Source organism: Rattus rattus, chromosome 3 (genome assembly GCF_011064425.1).
Source record: "Rattus rattus isolate New Zealand chromosome 3, Rrattus_CSIRO_v1, whole genome shotgun sequence".
NCBI classification, from domain to species: Eukaryota; Metazoa; Chordata; class Mammalia; order Rodentia; family Muridae; genus Rattus; species Rattus rattus.
The window spans coordinates 183,722,076-183,742,713 of record NC_046156.1 but is presented as its reverse complement, the minus strand read 5'-3'; the positions used below and the strand labels follow the sequence as shown (position 1 = coordinate 183,742,713).

Sequence of the window (20,638 nt, the reverse complement as noted above, 5' to 3'; positions counted from 1 at the left end):
GTTTCATCACCTTCACCCGCCTACCCAAGGCCTCCTGACTAAGAATTTTCATCCTTTTTTTTTTCTTTAAGATTTATTTACTTTATTTATATAAGTACACTGTAGCTGTCTTCAGACACACCAGCAGAGGGCATCAGATCCCATTACAGATGGTTGTGAGTCACTCTGTGGTTGATGGGATTTGAACTCAGGACCTCTGGAAGAGCAGCCAGTGCTCTTAACCGCTGAGCCATCGGAAGAATTTCCATTCTTTGCAGTATCTCCTCATGATGCCTGTGCACCAAAGCCCCAGAACCTGACAGGAAAGATGTGTGCCTGTCTCTGTTGGATACAGTCATTTACCCAGTCCATCAGGCAATCCAAAACAACTCAACCAATAGAAGAAAGCTAAAATTTGGAAATCTGAACCACGTGATTCATCCTTTGAGATAGGGAGCCAGAGTGGTTACCTCTGCAAGGGTGCTGGTGCGCCACTCCTCGGCCTTTTTATATAGGGTGAGATTATTCTGAGAAGATACTCGGTCAGTTTTCTTCTACAGAGATTCACCAAGTGATCCAGAGTAGAGTGGGTTTGAAAAGGCTGGAGTCCTGCTGTTTAAACTTGCACACAATCTGGGTACACGCCAGCATACTAGATAAGTAAGCAGTCATTTAGGTCTGAGGCACATTTGGTCTGATACGAAAGTTTACTGTAGATGAACACTTTTAAAACTTCATTTGGTTAAATGTTACCTCTGTCATCACCTATGAATGTTTTTATGTGTGAATGTATGTATGTTTGTGTGTGTGTGTATGCGTGTATGTATGTGTGTATGTGTGTGTGTATGTGTGTATGTATGTGTGTATGTATGTATGTGTGTATGTGTGCATATGTATGTGTGTATGTATGTATGTGTGTGTGTATGTGTATCACTGTGCTTGTGTAGAGGTCAGGTGTCAACTTGTAAGAGTTGATTCTCCGGGACTGGAGAGATGGCTCAGTGGTTAAGAGCACTGACTGCTCTTCCAGAGTTCCTGAGTTCAATTCCCAGCAACCACATGGTGGCTCACCACCATCTGTAATGGGACCTGATGCCCTCTTCTGGTGTGTCTGAGAACAGTGACAGTGAACTCACAGACATAAAATAAATAAATCTTAAAAAAAAAAAGAATTGGTTCTCTCTTTCTACCATGTGGGTCCTGGGGATTGAATTCAGGTTTTTAGGTGTGAAAACAAACCATCTTGATGGTCCTAGTTTTTTTTATTATTATTATTATTATTATTATTATTATTATTATTATTATTATTATTATAAATGGGATCTTGCCATGAAGTCCAGACTGACTTTGAGATTATGGCCTCCTCTGATCCTCCCGACTTGGCCTCCCATAGAGCTGGGACTCCAGCTGGATACTACCACATCCAGTTATGATGCATTATAATGGTAAGTGTCTATTTCCTGTCAAGGATAAGCTTAGCGCCAGTGTGTTAATTTAATGGCCCTTTAGGTTTGGGAAGGTCAAATACCGAAAGCATGTCATATACCTTGCCAGGCAGGCCCACTGCTGAAACATTCACAACATTCAGTAGACTTGCCCTGGACAGTGTGGGCTGAACCCAGGTTTGGCAGGGTTTCTCTGTGCAGGATCTGACATCATCCCTCAGGCACTGGGGTTTGTCACTGTTAGTACACATTCTGCCCGCACCAGGCTCTTCTCAGAAATAACGTCGATCACAGCCTTCATCTTTTTGCAGAGGGATAATGGTCCAGAAAACACACCAGTCTTCTTTACAGGTTAAGGAAGACTTTCTAAGTGGGAGGAAGGGTTGCTGAGACGGCTGTCAGGGCTGGGGAAACTGGGGAGTGAACCCGGGATGAAGTGATTGGCATGGTCATAGCCACCCCAGTCTCTGCAAAGCACGTGAATAAAGGATCCTGCTGTGGACAAACTGAAAATCGGTTACGGAGTTCTGGGGACATGCCAGGAATGGAAATAGAAGGCAGCAAGGATGACCCTACAGAAGCCATGCAGGCACACACGCAAACACACACGCATGCACGCACACATGCACGCACATATCACAATAGGAAGGAATCAACTCAGCTAACACCCTCAGCTTCATAACCAGAATTCTAGGATCTGCAGGACACCATTTCTTTGTAATAGTTAAACCACGTCTGTGGGAGACGATTTAGGAGGCAAGATTGCTCCAGCAGTCCGGTGAAGGAGTTCTGCTCACCAGAAGACCTTTAGCTTTCTAAGAAGTTACTGTAAGGGAGGAATGAATCTGGGAATATAGAAAAACAAGAAAGCATTTCCATATGTCTCGAAATCACCTGGAGGGAGTTGCAGAAAGTCTGCAGAGCAGAAAGTCTTCATGAAAGCAGCATTTCCAAACATCTTAGAAGGGCTCGAGGGACGGCTAGAGGCTAAGGAGGCCCCAGTAGCAGGCATGGGTGATGCAACTAATAGGTGATTAGGGATTATCTGTTGATAATCCCTATTAGAAAATGAGCAAGATAATTTTTATTTAAACCTTTAAAAACTGATACATGAAAACGTTAAAATGTACACATTTACAGGTCATCAAGTAATGTTAATACATAAATATATTGTGAGGTGTTTATTCATCTTGTACATGTCTATTTCCTAAATACGATTTGTGGTGAAAATCCAAAATAATTTTTTAAAAAATTACTTTATTAATAGAACTCTGACAGTTTCAGTTTGGGTTATATTTTCCACTAGAACATGAAAGGCATAGGGGGTGTTGAAATCTTTTATCATTTGAAAATTACTGTATGTTCATGATGTATGTTCTATACATTTGTGTCATGGCATGATGCATGTGGAGGTCAGAGGACACCACCTAAACTTATGTGGGTTCTGGGGATGGAACTCAGGTCCCAGGCTTTTACCCACTGTGACGTCTCATCAGCTCAGTTTGGTATTTAGGTCCCAATACTAACTCTGATTTCGAAGTGTCTTGTGGTTAGAATGCCACTTCATTGGGTGGGGCCGGGTGTGTGGCAGGGTTGTGGTCAGGTGGTGGGGAATATACTAGAGCCACAGGACCATCTTTGTTACTTCTGTCTTTGTTATGAGATTCTCTTTTTCCTCTTTCCTTCTTCCTTCCTTTCCTTTTTTCTTTTAAAATTACATCTATCTATCTATCTATCTATCTATCTATCTATCTATCTACCTACCTACCTATCTACCCACCCATCCATCCATCCATCCATCCATCCATCCATCCATCCATCTATCTATCTATCTATCTATCTATCTATCTATCTATCTATCTATCTATCTATCTATCTATCTATCTATCCATCCATCCACCTACCTGTGTGCATATATATGTGGGTGCATGTCATGGCGTACTTGCGGAGACTAGAGGATGACTTGTAGGAATCCCTTATCCCCTTCTACCATGTGGGTCCTGGGGATCAAACTCAGCTTGTCAGGTTTGTCAGCAAGCACGTTTACTCCTGAGCCATCTCATCTGCGCCCTCATGAGCTTCTCGTAAAACTCCATCACCACTTGCGTTGCCTTTTCCGGACCTTACAGGATTTTTCTCACCCACCAAATATTTGTGTGTCAGACCATTTATCACCGGACCCGTTTGCTCCTGTTTTGTTGGGCACTTCGTTCTGTGACTTCCTGACCTTGTTTTTAACCTCTCTAGGCTCCTTCTTATTTATCTTGGGCTCCGGGTTCCTCTCTGTGTAATGTCACCACGGTGTAGCCTCTCAAGGTGGACGAGCTGAGCCGACCGGCTTCATCCCTTTCCTTCCTTTGTCTTATTTTCCTTATCTTCCTCTTCCTCTCTATTAATAAATACTTGAGTCACTTAAAACTATGCGACAGGCATTTCCTCGGCAGGAGATAGGTCCTAGAACAAAAGCTTAACAACATCAAAGATGGAGCAGTGCGGCCGCAGCGGGGCGTCTACGTGTCACCTCTGCGTGCCTCCTCTGCGTCGTCTGCATTTGCATATCACTTGCTATTGCTCTCATACTTTAATGTAAATGTGTTTACCTTACTTGGATTCATTTTTGCATGGGTAAATTTTATGTTAGTGCTGAAAGGTTAAAACATTAAAAGACTGCCTTGAACACCTAACTCCACTCCCAGTCGAAGGACCGGCTGAGAAACTGTACCTTACATTCATTAGGTTAAGGCCAATTGTGCTCTCTTGGGAAGATCATCGTAGTAAATGAAAATGTGCCTCTTCCTTTCATTGGTCAAGGTTTTGGCAATGGGGCAATTTAAAATAAGCTTTGTTTTCATAACTTGCATTCCTTTAAATATTTGGCAACAGTTCCTTTTGTGTCTTCTTTGTTCCGGGTCCGCACTGGCTTCCCTTCCTGCTCGTGATGGAGCCTCGCACGTGCTGGCGTGCACACAGCTGCTATTAGGAGTTCGTTTAGTCTCTCTCACGTGGACCCTGCTAATCCAGTGTGGGACAGACAGAAAATTTTCCAACAAGGTCCCTGAAGGAGTTGTAGGTGAGTCCAGCTGATGGTGTGAGTCAGTGGTTACCTCAGCAGAGAGTCCTGGACAAGATTCCAAGTGGGAATCATTCAAGATGGACAGAGTGGCAGTTGCCAGTTCAGAGGAATGCAGACTTGTCACGGTACAGTGTGACGACTGGCGTGAAGCTAACTGATCACTTTTCTCGTATGACGTACCATCAGATTTGCCCTTTTCCCCTCCCTCTTTTAAACTTGAAATTATTTTGTCTGGAAATGCATATTTAGATTCTAGAGAACCGAGGAAAGTTTGAACAAGAGTGTCTGTCTGCCTTCCAATATGGCAGCTCCCCCACACTTTAGTCTCCGCCGGTCTTATACGGCATGGTTGGGAGTACTGTCTGGGTGTGGCTCACAGACATGGCTTGCTTCGTCTGCCGTGTTCCAAACCTTAGAGCCAGCAAGAAAATTGAAGCGAGAAGTTGACAGCGTTCAGCACAGAGTCACGTCACACGCTTGATTTACGTGGATCTGTAATGAATCTAAGTCAGATAGAACCGCGCTGTAAACCGTTTGGGGAGATCTAAGGACCAGGGGTGCGAGGCTGGGATGACGTCATGATCGTCTAGTGTTTAAAAAAATAACAGAAAATATTCTCCAGGGTCACCAAAGTTAAATTTCATAGTGCTGTTCTAGATAAACAACATTCGGTTCCATTGGAGGGAATTATTACCCTTTGCATCTTTGTACCCACTAGAACTCGCAGCTTTCATTGTTGTTCAACAGGAGTTTGACTGAGTCGCCCCTACAAACTGCAACTCACGAGCAACTTGGTGAAGAGGCCGGCTGCAGAGATTGCTGTGGCCAGCAGGTGGCAGCCAAGCCCAGCCAGGGCCCCGCAGAGCTCTTCCTCCATGGAAGAGGGCCCTCCCTCCCGCATCCCTGAATCTCTGGAATCTGGTCTGAAGATAGCACCAGCAGCAGGCACCCTAACTCTAAGCAAGCTCAGTTGTGGACATTCCGTTAAACTTAAGTTGCAATTCCTCATGTTGGTAGTCCACGTGCAGGGGCTCCCACAGGCCACATTTAGCCTGACACAGGTTGTGCTTCTGCTCTTTCTATAGTGTAGTGGTTGCCATGTTCATAATGTGTTGTAAGTATGTCTTGGAGAACATATATAATTATATATATGTGTGTGTATGTATACATATATGTGCGCATGCATATATGTGTATTTGTGCACTATATGAATATGATTTTGTTTTGATAACTATGTGTTAATGATTTTGGAAAGGTTACTGGTACATGAGAGTCTGAAAAACTATATATGTATATGTATATATATTTTTAATTATATAGTCAAGTTGAATAAAAGATAAAAGCAGGAGAGATGAGAGGAAGAGAGTGGAAAAGAGAGCAAGTAGGAGAGTGGCAGAAAGAAGACACTGATGCCCTGGGGTGGTGGTGGCATGGTGGGGTGGGGCATGTCAGGGCAGGGCGGGGTGTGATGGGGTGGGTGGGGTGGGGAGTGATGAGTCAGGGTGGTGGAGAACACTCTTCCTCCCACCTAAGCCCTGATGTGATTAGTAGGATCCTTGATTGATCAGTCGGAGCCCCTGAAATGTCTCATTTTGAGATATGTGATTCGCATCTGGGTGCATCTTTTGTAATTTCCATTCTCCTGGAGCAAAATTTTCCACATGTGACCTAATGCCTTAATTCCCGTTCTACTCTTTAAAGACCCCATGCAACATGACCTTGTGAGTTTGCAGCCTTTCTCATTTCTGTTCTCTCTCTCTCCCCTCCTTTTCTCTCCTCTCCTCTCTTTGCTTTCCCTCCCCCTCCCTCCTTCCTTCCTTCTTGACACGGTCGTACTATATATCCCTGGCTGGCTGGCATGGAATTCACCATGTAGTCCCCGCAGACCTTAAACTTGCTACAATTCTTCCACCTCTGCCTTCCAAGGGCCGAGACGACACGTGTGAGGCACGGTGCCAAGCTCAGCTTCTCAAGACGGATGCTGACAGTAGTGCCAGCCTCTTCCTGAGATACTATGGATCTGAAGACTGAAAAGGACCCAAATCTTTATAAAACTGAGGCATTTCTGACATAATGATGAGTGTCAACCCCAGAATTACCTGTCTATGCCAGGAGAGACTCAGGAGTGTAGGAAATTTTTCGTATTCAGTGTAATTAAGGAAGTTCGGATATTTATTGTTTTAGAGGAATTTCTTGCTACAATTACAGGATTCCTTGCTCTTTTTTGAGCTTGAAATTAACTTACCAGTTGTTTCTTCATAAAACAGTATGTGAAAAAATGAAAACCTCAAGCAACAGATTAGTAATCAAAAGGAGTTTACAGGAAAGCCCATTCCACTTCCTCCTTTAGTAATCCTGAAACACAACCACACACATAGATTCTAGGCACCTTGCTGGAGGTGGTTCATTTTGTTTTGGAAGAGCAAATTTGGAAGGTCCTTCCACTCATCTGCAGAGACATCACTTTGCAAAGAGGTTCCTTAGTAGCCATGCTTTGCTCTGTGCATGAAATTGTCATCTCTGAGGCTGGACACGCTCACGACTTCCACGCACCTCTCTCTCTCTCTCTCTCTCTCTCTCTCTCTCTCTCTCTCTCTCTCTCTCTCTCTCTGTGTGTGTGATCACATGCTATGGTATGCATTTAGAGGTCAGAGGATAACTCTGTGGAGTTGCTTCTCTCCTCCCACTTTTATGTGGGTTCTAGGGATTGAACTTAGGCTGTCAGGCTTTCCTGACAAGAGTCTTTATCCAGGGAGACACCTTCCTGGCTTTAAATATAACGTTTCCTTTTTCCTTTGAAGTTCTGAGGTCTAGCCTTTTCTCTACATACTTCTAAAAATAGCACAATAATAAAATGTTTCAAAGGAAAGAGCCCAATCTCAAACTTTGAGGGACATTTCATGTGTACCCCCTCTCCTCCCTTAAACTAGAGTCCATCTGTTATATTTTGAGTCCTGGGCACTGGTGCCAGGCTCTAAGGACACAAATGACAGACCATCAAGCTCATAGTTGTCCAAGTAATGAAAGGATTGCCACACGTCAAAAGGTTAAGCTTTTCTGGAGGAGTCTTGGCTCAGATGATGTATATGGTGAATATTTAGTTTTTGATATATGTTGTAGATATTTAGTCTTTGAGGTTGGTTTGACAGGTATTCCTTTGAAGTAAAAAGCTTGGTGAAGGGCTTTCTCAATTTGATAAGAGAATATTTTTTAGTTTCATTTCTGTTGCTTGACAATACTCTGGCAAAGGAACCACCTAGTGGAAGAGGCTTACAATTCCAAGATACACTCCATCCTTTCGGGTGAATGAAGGCAGGGTCTTGAGGCATGTAGTGACATCTCATCCAAGCGCAGAGAGGGAATGAACACAGGCATGCCTGCCTGCTTTGTTTTCTTGTGCTTGGCTCCATTTCTTCACTCATACACAGTTCAGAATCCCCAGCCTAGGGAATGGTGTCATCCACAGTGGGCAAGGCATTCCCACACCAATTAACTTAATTATGATAGTCTTCTACAGGCACACCACAGGCTACCTAATGTAGACAACCCCCTCCCCCACTCTCTCCTGGCTGATTCTAGACTTGACAAATTGATAACACTAACCATCACAGGAAACACGAAACATATGGATGTAAATAGCATTGACTTCTGTCTTCTTAAAAAGTATTTTACTGTTGCTGTCTCCAACTACCTTTAAGACATCTTTCTGTAACAGGAAGGAGGAGAGGCAACGTGATACCCTAAGAATCATGTAGTGAAGACCACTGACTGGTAACACAAACATCCTACAGTGATGTCTAAGTGGGATGATCGTAGCTAGACAAGATGCTCCTTGCAGCATCATTTAAGCTACTCCACCATTTTTGCCGATTCTGAAGTTGTTTTATCCATGCAGAAGTGAAGTGTTTTCACTGTGGCTGCTGGAGATGGGACAGGCCTAACTCTGGCATTTCGTCCTGGCTCTAGAGGCCACTGGAGCAGTTTCTTGCATGAGGCTAGTGCTTTAACTAAGGCCCTTGTCCATTCCCCTTTGTTTTTCTGATAATTTGGTCAGAGAACTCAGGGCTTCACATTCTAATCTACTGAGAAAGATGCTGTGGACAGCAGATCAGCAATTCAAGTGACTATATTGTTTTAAAAATAGATTCAAAGCTAAATGTCTTTCTTGCAGGATCCCACAACAAAGATTCACTGAAAACCCCAGCTAAAGGAAGTTCAGAAATGAGTAACTCCACTCTTCATTTTTGCAAAACACCTCTTGCAGGGGACAGAGGCTGGAAGGAAAATGCTGCCACCAAAGGCCAGGTAGGCAGAGAGAAAGGACAGAAAGAGCTTGGAGAATTGAGTTTAGAATATGAGGAAGGGACTGCCTATGTGTTCTCAGGAACCAGTAGAAAAGAGGAAAAACTGAGGGACATGAATAGAGGTACTTAGCGAAAGAAACCCCCATAGGACAGAGGAAGTGTTATGAGGACCACTCAGAAGACAGCAGAGGAGAATAGCCGCCAGGGAAGGGAAGATTAAAGCCACAGCGAGATTATATATACCTAGTGCACTTCTTCCAGCCAATGGGTGACTTCGTTTGTCCTAAAGGGGCCATCTAAAAAGTTTCTCAGCATCAATTTGATTGTTCCTGGAATGCAGATTTTCTTTTTCTTTTCTCCATCTTTATTAAATTGGGTATTTCTTATTTACATTTCAATTGTTATTCCCTTTCCCGGTTTCCAGGCCAACATCGCCTTAACCCCTCCCCCTCCCCTTCTCTATGTGTGTTCCCCTCCCCATCCTCCCCCATTACTGCCCTCCTCCTAACAATCCTGTTCAATGGGGGTTCAGTCTTGGCAGGACCAAAGGCTTCCCCTTCCACTGGTGCCCAGATTTTCTTATTAACCTCTTTTTACCTGAGAAATATTTTTTTAATTATTTATTTTATGTATGTGAGTACACTGTTGCTGTCTTCAGACACACCAGAAGAGGTCATTGGATCCCATTACAGATGTTGTGAGCCACCATGTGGTTGCTGGGAATTGAACTCAGGACCTCTGGAAGAGCAGTCAGTGCTCTTAACCGCTGAGCCATACCTCCAGCCATGACCTGAAAAACTTTTATATGACCCTGGGGGTATAATTATATAAAATGGGAATAAAAACCAAGCATTTCCTATTAATAAACGATGATAAATGTATTTTAAAACATCCATTTAATATATATGTATATACGTTATATATAAAACCGCCATTTGTTAAATCAAACTTGCATGTTAATGAGAAGGATGTGCTTGTTTATTTTTACACGAAAAATTAAGTCTTGGCTGAATGACTAATATTACAGGATGCAGAATATTTTAGGATCTTTCAGATTTGATCAATGTTTTGATTTTATAACTATCAGTGCTGAGAATGCTGCTTTGTGTCACTAGATAGTGCAAAATGACAGAAACATGTTTAGGGCCATTTTAGAAAGTGTTAGAAATTCTGCCCTAAACTCAGGCCTAAGTTCACTCACTGGTTATTTTTCTTTATGAAATTCAAGTTGGGAATTCACACAGCAGTTTTTAAAATCAAAGGCTGTAGTATAAAATCGCCCGACTGTATATTCCCTTGATGCTTTCTTGCTGAGGAATGATAGTGGGAAAATACTAGAAGATTTTCTTAATGAAATTGTTAGGTTTCTGTAAGAGCAGAGAACCTCGTATGCACAGCCAACCACTACTGTTCTAGCGTCCAGCAGCCTTGACTGTGAGCCGGGGTGTCGGGGCCGTGTTGCCAGCGTGTGGTACGGCAGACTTCTCAGAACAAAACCCCTTTGGGGGCCAGACGACTCTTTCTCAGGGTTGAATATCATATGTCCTGCATATCAGATACTGACATCGCAACTCGTGACAGAGGCAGAGTTATAGTTGTGAAGTAGCAAAGAAGCGATTTTACGGTTGGGGTCACCACAGCATGAGGAGTTGTATTAAAGCATTTCAGCATTAGGAAGGCTGAGGACCACTGCTGCAGGAGATTTGTAAATGAATATTTTTCCAGTAAGCCTGTGCAGTTGTTTGTTTCCTGAGTTTCTTCTTTTGGACCTATTCTTTTTTTAAAAAGATTTATTTATTTATTATATATAAGTCCACTGTAGCTGTCTTCAGACACAACAGAAGAGGGCATCAGATCTCATAACAGATGGTTGTGAGCCACCATGTGGTTGTTGGGATTTGAACTCAGGACCTCTGGAAGAGCAGTCAGTGCACTTAACCACTGAGCCATCTCTCCAGCCCTTTTGGATCTATTCTTACGATTTTAAGATCCCAGGAGTTCACTTTTGGGCACATTACATGTCAGTAACATGTTTTTAGGTTTGCCAAGCTCACTGACAAGTTTCTGAAGGAAACAATGTTTCACCCCAAAGGCTTTAAATTAGGGAAGCCACAAGAGTATCCTTCAGTCAAGACTATTCATCTAGGGTGTGCCTCTGTGCTTACATGCTGGGCAAGAGGAAAGAACGTGCTGTGAGTATAAATTCCAATTATTTGAGCTCATGTGAAACAGGAAGCAAATACAGAGGACAGGTCTTTCATTCATGCTTTCTTGGTGAGTGTGATCTACCCAAGGGGATGGGCATTGGTTAAAGTCAGGGAGTTTTATGAAATCATTACGGGTGCTGCTGGGCCTCATCCCTGGGCCAACTTGTTAACACTACTGTTTCCTCACCTTCTGCTGATAATTAGACTGTCACTGCCCAGCCCCTTAGGACTTTTCTGTCCTCTTATCCATACTGTTGGCAGCAATGTTGGTGGCTCTGTGGACACACAAAGGACTTGGCAGGACATCTCCTGAAGCAGTTGTTAAACAGAAGCCAGGTGTTGTTAAACTGAAGAACCTGGGAGAGGATCATGGAAACAGTGGTACTATATGGTAGTGAGCATCTGCTCTCATGGTTAGGTGATAGGCAGGTAGTGTTCAGAATGGTGAAGACAGCATAGCAGGAAGCATGGGTGGTCTTTCTGTGGTCCTCCCTGATCTGCTGGAGGATGTTGCCACAATGAGAGCTGTTGAAACTTCTAAAACTCACATTAATTGGGTTGGCCCTAAGTCACTACTTAAAGTATAACATAGATCACACATAGGAAGGGAACCCATGGGTACCTAGAAGAGAAGCCTGTGCTAGACAACTCCTTTGTCAGCTCTGGGGGATTATGGGTTTTGAAGAAATGAGTCTAAAAAGTCTATTACATCTGAGATACCACATTGAGCTCCTGACCAGGGGGCTGCGTTAGGGATGCGTTAGTGGTTCTTAGTTGAGGAGTTTTGTGCCTCACAACATATTTGGTGGTGTTTCCCATTGTCATAACTCTGGGGAAGGGCACCATAGTGGGTACAGGTCAGCTCTGCTGCTAAACACATCAAAGCATAGGACAGCCCCCAAACGAGATGTAACTACTTGTCTGAAATAGTGCCAAGATGGGAGATCGCTTCGTGTTCACTCATTGGCTGGCAATGGTTACTTTTGATAAACTGAGGAGGGAGTGCATGTGATGCACTAGTCCTCAATAATGGGTCAATGTCACATTAAGGAAAGAGGTCAAAACACTTCCTCCTTGTATTATTTAACCAAGAGTGAGCTCAGATTTGAACTTTCCATTCCACCCTTCCTGTGTTTCCCAGACATCTTGTCTGTTATAGGACTGAATTTGTGCCTGTCTGGGTTGCTGTCTTGTGAAGCTATCTCTGTTCCTGTTCCGTGTCTGTCTCTCTTTGTCTGTCCATCTGTCTGTCCGTCCATCTGTCTGTCTTTATGAATGTCTGAGTGTGTGTCACTAGCGAAGGTTTTGCTCTTTCCATATTGGACAGCACAGAACATATCCAGTGGGGAATGAATGAAGGTGCACAGAGATCTTTAACAGAGTTTCAGAAGGGATTGGGTTATCAGAGACTGACCCTGATAACGGACAGTACTACAGACTTCATTGTTTACTAAAGAAGATCTCTGTTACAGCTAAAAATTATTGTGGATATTACTGTTTGCTGTTTCCAGAAAATAATTATAACATACACACATTTCTCTGGGTCAGGGTCATGATTAGGGCTCTGCATTAGTTCAGGTTGTAAAAGTTGATTACATGGGAAACCGGGGACAAGTAAGGTTAACTGTTACATTGTTCTCTTTTCTTTTATTGGATTTTTTTTATTTACATTTCAAATGTTACTCCCTTTCCAAGTTTTTTGGACATAAGCCCCCATCTCCTTCCCCCTTCTTCTATAAGGGTGGTCCCCTTCCCATCCACCCTCCTTAATCCCCCACCCGGGACATTCACCTACACTGGGGGTTTCAGCCTTGGCAGGACCAAGAACTTCTCCTTCCATTGGTGCCCAACAAGACCATCCTCTGCTACATATGTAGCTGGAGACATGGGTCAGTCCATGTATAGTCTTTAGGTAGTGGTTTAGTCCCGGGGAGCTCTGGTTGGTTGGCATTGTTGTTCTTATGGGGTTGCAAGCCCCTTTAGCTCTTTCAATCCTTTCTCTAATTCCTCCAATGGGGACCCCATTCTCAGTTCAGTGGTTTGCTGCTAGCATTCACCTCTGTATTGGACATGCTCTGGCTGTGCCTCTCAGGGGACATCTATATCCGGTTCCTGTCAGCATGCATTTCGTAGCTTCATCAATCTTATCTAGTTTTGGGGACTGTATGTATATGGGCTATATAACCATGTGGGGCAGGCTCTGAGTGGCTGTTCCTTCAGTCTCTGCTCCAAACTTTGCCTCCATATCCCCTCTTACAGATATTTTTGTTCCCCTTTTAAAGAAGGAGTAGGAGCATCCACACTTTGGACGTCCTTCTGATTGAGCTTCATGTGGTCTGTGATTACATCTTGGGTAATCTGAGCTTTTGGGCTAATATTCACTTATCAGTGAGTACATATCATGTGTGTTTTTCTGTGATTGGGTTCCCTCACTAAGGATGATATTTCCTAGTTCAATCCATTTACCTATGAATTTCATGAAGTCATTGTTTTTGATAGCTGAGTAGTACTCCATTGTGTAGATGTACCACATTTTCTGTATCCATTCCTCCATTGAAGGGCATCTGGGTTCATTCCGCTTCTGGCTATTATAAATAAGGCTGCTGTGAATATAGTGGAGCATGTGTCTCTGTGGTATGTTGGGGCATCTTTTGGGTATATGCCCAGGAGAAGTATAGCTGGGTCTTCAGGTAGTGCAATGTCCAAATTTCTGAGGAACCTCCAGACTGATTTCCAGAGACGTTGTACCAGTTTGCCATCCCACCAACAATGGAGGAGTGTTCCTCTTTCTCCACATCCTCATCAGCATCTGTTGTCACCTGAGTTTTTGATCTTAGCCATTCTGATTGGTGTGAGGTGAAATCTCAGGGTTGTTTTGATTTGCATTTCCCTGATGACTAAGGATGTTGAGCATTTCTTTAGATACTTCTCAGTCATTCAATAATCTTCAGTTGAGAATTCTTTGGTTAACTCTGTACCCCATTTTTAAATAGAGTTATTTGGCTCTCTGGAGTCTACTTTTTTGAGTTCTTTGTATCGGATGTAGGATTAGTAAAGATCTTTTCCCTATCTGTTGGTTGCCGTTTTGTCTTAATGACAGAGTCCTTTGCCTTACAGAAGCTTTGCAAGTTTATGAGGTCCCATTTGTGGATTCTTGATCTTAGAGCATAAGCCATTGGTGTTTTATTCAGGAAATTTTCCCCAGTGCCCATGTGTTCGAGACTCTTCCTCACTTTTTCTTCTATCAGTTTGAGTGTATCTGATTTGATGTGGAGGTCCTTGACCCACTTGGACTTAAGCTTTGTACAGGGTGATAAGAATGGATCAATTTGCATTCTTCTACATGTTGACCTCCAGTTGAACCAGCAGTAGTTGTTGAAAATGCTATCTCCTTTCCATTGGATGATTTTACCTCCTTTGTCAAAGATCAAGTGACCATAGGTGTGTGGGTTAATTTCTGGGTCCTCAGTTCTATTCCACTGATCTACCTGCCTGTCTCTGTACAAATACCATACAGTTTTTATCACTATTGCTCTGTAATATAGCTTGAGATCAGGCATGGTGATTTTCCCAGAAGTTCTTTTATTGTTGAGGATAGTTTTTGCTATCCTGGGTTTTTTGTTATCCCAAGTGAATTTGCAAATTGCTATTTCTAACTCTATGAAGAATTGAGTTCAAGTTTTGACGGGGATTGTACTATTGAATCTGTAGATTGCGTTTGGCAAAATGGCCATTTTTACTATATTAATCCTGCCAATCCATGAACATTGGAGGTCTTTCCAGCTTCTGAGATCTTCTTCAATTTCTTTCTTCAGAGACTTGAAGTTCTTGTCATACAGATCTTTCACTTGCTTGGTTAGAGTCACACCGAGGTATGTTATTTGGGACTATTGTGAAGGGTGTCATTTCCCTAATTCCTTTCTCAGCCTGTTTATCCTTTGAGTAGAGGAAGGCTACTGATTTGTTTGAGTTAATTTTATACCCAGCCACTTTGCTGAAGTTGTTTATCAGGCTTAGTAGTTCTCTGGTGGAACTTTAGGGGTCACTTAAGTATACTATCATATCATCTGTAAACAGTGATACTTTGACTTCTTCCTTTCCAATTTGTATCTCTTTGACCTCCTTTTGTTGTCTGATTGCTCTGGCTAGGACTTTGAGAATTATATTGAATAAGTAGGGAGAGAGTGGGCAGCCTTGCCTAGTCCCTGATGTTAGTGGGATTGCTTCAAGCTTCTCTCCATTTAGTTTAATGTTAGCTACTGGTTTGCTGAATATTGCTTTTACTATGTTTAGGTATGGGCCTTGAATTCTTATTCTTTCTAGGACTTTTTATCATGAAGGGGTGTTGAATTTTGTCAAATGCTTTCTCAGCATCTAATGACATGATCATGTACTTTTTTTTCCTTTGAGTTTGTTTATATAGTGAATTACATTGATGGATTTCCGTATATTAAACCATCCCTGCATCCCTAGGATGAAGCCTACTTGATCATGATGGATGATCGTTTTGATGTGTTCTTGGATTCAGTTTGTGAGAATTTTACTGAGTATTTTTGCATCAATATTCATAAAGGAAATTCGTCTGAAGTTCTCTTTCTTTGTTGGGTCTTTGTGTGGTTCAGTTATAAACACACTGTGGCTTCATAGAAGGATTTGGATAGTGCTCTGTCTGTTTCTATTTTGTGGAATAGTTTGGATAATATTGGTATGAGGTCTTTTATGAAGGTCCGATAGAATTCTTCACTAAACCCATCTGGTCCTGGGCTCTTTTTGGTTGGGAGACTTTTAATAACTGCTTCTATTTCTTTAGGAGTTATGGGATTGTTTAGATGGTTTATCTGATCCTGACTTAACTTTGGTACCTGGTATTTGTCTAGAAAATTGTCCATTTCCTCCAGACTTTTCCGTTTTGTTGAATACAGGCTTTTGTATGAGGTTAAAGGATGGTTAAAGAAACAGGCTGAGCACACAGTAGGATAACAATCTCACGTGATTTCAAGGTGAAATAGTAACTCTGGCTGTGAGGTCCAACAAAAGTTCCAGTTTCTTACAATATGAGATATTTTTATCTCATTACATTGCCACAGTGGAGGAAATCAAAATATTAAAACAATGCTTATAAAGAGAATTATTGGACAGATTTTTTTTTTTTGATGTAAAAGCACGAGGTAGCTTTATTAACGAGATCCCGGGTCTTAGCGGGATCCCGGGTCGACACGTATCTCACACAGGAGACAGAGGAATTGACCCCGAGCCTCCAAAATCGGGGGTTTATATAGGGGAAGTTAGGGGGTTTGGCGCGGTTACACACAATTGGCTAATTTCTGGCGCGGCTATAGGTGATTGGCTCATTTAAACATGGCAGTGAGATTACAGCACAGCAGGAGAGTACGATTGACTGGGCGTACAGGATTTTTGGGAGCTAGGGCGATCAGGGTTTGAAGGACATATGGTTAAGGTGTGACTCTGAGTAAGCTGGGGGAGGTGCCCCTCTGCCAGATGGTTTGGGTTAGTCCTGATAACTCGGGCTGGTTCCTGCATTCCTTTTCTTTATCTTTATGGTCTGTTAGTCCTAGCAGCAGGGCGGGGCTGCCTGGACTTGCTTTTCACAGTGTTTAGTCCTGAGTCTGAATTTTCTTTTAACTTCATATTTTTAAACCTTAAATCTGTATAATTTTCCTTTCATTCCCCTCTTCTTCTACTAAGTAATTCTAATCTTAGAATTTTGATATCAAGTCTCGTATTTGGTGTCACCAGTTGTCCTAACTGACTGGTACTGTTGTCTCAGAACCATCAACCGCACAGCACCCACTCAATTTTTAACAAAAGCAATTAACCTGTTTGTCACGCAGGGTCCAAAAACTAAAACCAAGAAAATTACTAGTAATGGCCCAGCTATATAGCAGAAAGTAGGGTAGTCATCCAGGAAGACTGAGTGAACCAAGACTCAAACCAATCTTGTTGAGCGTCTCTATCTTTTTGTAGGTGTCAAACCTATTAACTAGTTTCTTTAACACACATGGACCTATAATCAGAAGCAGAAGCAAAACTAAGAAGGGTCCCATAAGGAAAGATATCAGAGTAGTCATCCAAGGAGATCTACTAAACCAGCTCTCGAACCATCCCTAATGTGCTTCTCTGTCTCTCTGTCTTTTGTCTAACCTTTCTCTAAGTTTATTCATGGAGTCTTTAATTACTCCTGAATGGTCTACATAGAAGCAACATTCTTCTTTCAGTGTAGCACACAGACTCCTTTAAGGAATATCAGGTCTAATCTTCTCCTATTCTGAAGGACTACCTCTGAGAGGGAGGTTAGGTATTCTTGGAGGTCAGCTAAAAAGTCTTTCACTCTTTTTATATCTGAGTCAATGGCAGTTCTGAATTCTCTATAAGCCTTGCATTGCAGGGCAATGGCAGATGTCCTTGTGCTGCCCTTGCAGCACCTAGATAGCCTTAAGTAATTCTCAACTCTTTTTTTTTCTTACTAAGTCTTTAGCATCAGGATTCCAATCTGGACACTATCTAAACCTACACACCAAGGTCATGACTAGCTTTTAGAACTTCTAAACTTATACAGATTGTGATCCCTGAGGCACAGTCCCAAGAAGTGTTAGGAGTACTAACATATGCAATATTACATCATTTGTAATGGAAATCAAGCCTATCCCACACCTATCAAGACAAACATGACTGAATTTCCCTCTAGGTCCCAGCTCTCAGCCCCAACAGCTAGTACACGGCTGGTGAGGGCTGAGAATTAACAGCTGTCAGGGTGGTCAGCAGCACCAGGTACAGTCCTTTCCAGCGAGGCTCGAATGTCTGGGCTCAGTGTAGCTGCAGTCTCCGACCTGGAACTCAGGGGTCTCCGGGGCATAGGCTGCTGTCAGCTGTGAGCAGATTTCTTTCTGTATCACCTGTAGGTCTTTTAGCCTGGCACACAAATCATTATTACTATGGCACTATGACATGTTGGTTCAGTAACATCATCTAATACAGTCAGGGGGGCTGAGGCCCCATATAAGATCTCAAAGGGGGTAAGGCTGAATCTGGAAGGGGTATTTCTTGCTCTGAAGAGAGCAAGAAGGAAGGAGTGCCACCCAGTCTGTGCCAGTCTCCATGGTCAATTTGGTCAGGGTCTCTTTTAGAGTTCTATTTATTTACTCTACCTGTCCTGAACTTTGAGGTCTGTAAATACAATGTAATTTACAATCGACCTCTAAATACTTGGCCACACCCTGGCTTACCTTGGCAATGAAAGTAGGCCTGTTGTCTAACCAGATTACCTTGGGCATTCCAGACCTGGGGAAGATTTCTTCCAGTATCTTCTTGATGATTGCAGAGGCTGTCTCTCGTTTGGTGAGGAAAGCTTCTATCTATTCCTGAAAAAGTATCTACAAGCACTAGGAGATACTTGTGATTATATTTTTCTGGTTTTATCTCAGTGAAGTTCACTTCGACTTTTCACTAAACTCTCTAGGTCTCTTTGCTCTGTTTGCTTGCTAAGCATTCACTTATTGACAAACCTTATACTTTCTACTGTCTCTCTGGCTAAAATCTTAAAGTCTATTACATACACCTTAACTATTTGGACAAACTTTTTATCTAAGTGAGTCCATATCTGTATTTGGCAAAGTGAGTCTTTTTTTTTCCTCTGGGGAGTATAGCTTTCCCCTCAAGTGTGCCATTGTCCTTTATCTTTTAAGCAATTTGGGCCTTTTCTAAGTGAGGCCATCCCTTAGTCTGATCCTAGTTCTCAGTGGCTGTCTCTTGCAGGCCTGCAACCAGGATAGGCTCCTGCATAGCCATTTTTCAAGCCACTTGATCTGCTTTGTTATTGCCCCATGCCACTGAATCTCTTCCCTCCTGATATCCTGAGCAATGAATAGTACTCACAGTTGTTGGCTTCACCAGGGCATCCAAGAGATGGTAAAGGCATCTGCGGCACTGATGTACTGGGGGGTTGAGGTTCAGCCATCCCAGATGACATTGTGTTGTCCACCATGGCAGCACCCACTTATCTCTGACCTTCATGAAGAGAACTGTTCCTGTCTGTAGACAAGGTAGCCTCGGCCTTCAGCAGGGGTCAATCAACCAGTCGCAGAGGTCTTTCCTCCACCCATGGGCTTCTGCCAGTGCTTGACACTCGTGCTGTGGTGGCTCCAGGTCCGGATTGGGCAGCAAGGTGACCAGATTGTCCCCAACCGGTGGAGAATCTAGTCCATGGCAGCTGACCAGTGGTCCCATCTTTTGGGACACTCTATTCAAAGGCAAAACATCAGCCACTCTATCACAGTTTAAGTCCTGGATTGGGTGATAATTGTTAGTGCCTGGCTGGCAGGAGTGATATGTTCTCCCAGCATCAGGTACTGGTGCACTGAGACAGGTCTTAAGCTCCACATACACAGTCTGCAGATATGCATACACATGGCCTCACCCAGCCATTTCAGCCCACGCAAGCCATTTTGGAGAGCAATTTTCTCATGAGCAAGGGATAGGGGCAGTCAGGGATGACCATGAACTAGTGGGTGGGTTACCCGGCCCACGCCAAGGTCCACTGTTCTTCGGGCAGTCCATAAGTATTGTTCGTTGCCAGTAGGCCCCTGTACCCAAGGTCTTTGGATACTGGCCCACTGGAGCATAGGAGCACAGAGCATTGGGTCCCTGTATCCATAAAACAACTGGGCAGGCTTCCCTCCTATCTCTGTGCATAGCCAGCACTCCAGGACCGAGAGGCTCTCCAGTGTCCCCTCTTGTTCTTTCTGGGGCAATCCCTGACCCAGTGTCTTTTTTTCTTTGCATTAGGCACACTGATCTTTAGCCAGGAATTCTCTTCTGTTGCCAGGTACTGTCTTCCTAGGTTCCCTAACTACTGTGGCCAGTATATGTTCCTCTCTTGTCTTTTATCTCTCTTTAGCTCTCTAGCTTCCTCTTCTTCTTGTCTCCTTTCTTCCCTAGCTTTCTGCTCTTTTTACCTTCTTTTCTCTTTCTAACTTATACTAACTCTCAGCAACTTGGCTTAACCCTTAAAGTTTGTGTAACTTTCTCTTCATATCTTTTCCTTATCTTAGCCAGATTGGTGGGGCATTTTCCAGCCCCTAGGAGACCCACCCTTGGAGCCTGGGGGCAGACCCGGAGCACTCCCTACCTTCAGGGGTATTGAAGTCAACAGTCAGGAGTGAGGGCCTTCCATCCATGTCTGGAACATTCTTTCTGGCCTCTAGTAGGATTCTGTCTATCCTCAGTGGTAAAGTGAAAAGTTCTCAGGGAGAACTTTCCCTCGGGATGGAGACCCTCTAACTCAATGACCAGACCGAGACCACAGGATGCAATCAGCAAGAGGATTTGGTTTATTGTCGGGATACACAGGCACAGGCACCTGTGGGCGCTTCAGTTACTCGGGGGACTGGCACGCCCCACGGAACCAAAGATGGGCTTTTTATAGGATTCTGGGGAGCAGAAGCAAGCATACAGAAGCAGATGCATGGTTACAGGGATATAATTGGTGGATTCTAATGTGGCAAGGGTTCAGCCCGGGGGCAAGTTCCCTAGCTACCTTCTTGGAACATAACGACTGACTCGCCCCCAAGGGTTCAGCCGGGGCCAGTTCTAGCTACCTTCCTGGAACATAAT

General features: G+C 43.3%; 1 protein-coding gene across 1 annotated transcript in view; it reads left to right on the top strand.

Moving 5' to 3' along the window:
* The window catches only part of Cdc20b (cell division cycle 20B), a 75,025-nt gene that overhangs the window by 21,314 nt on the left and 33,073 nt on the right, over positions 1 to 20,638 (top strand). The window contains 2 exon segments of the mRNA XM_032897036.1: positions 5,282 to 5,457; positions 8,669 to 8,802. Coding sequence (XP_032752927.1) covers positions 5,282 to 5,457; positions 8,669 to 8,802 — 310 coding nt within the window.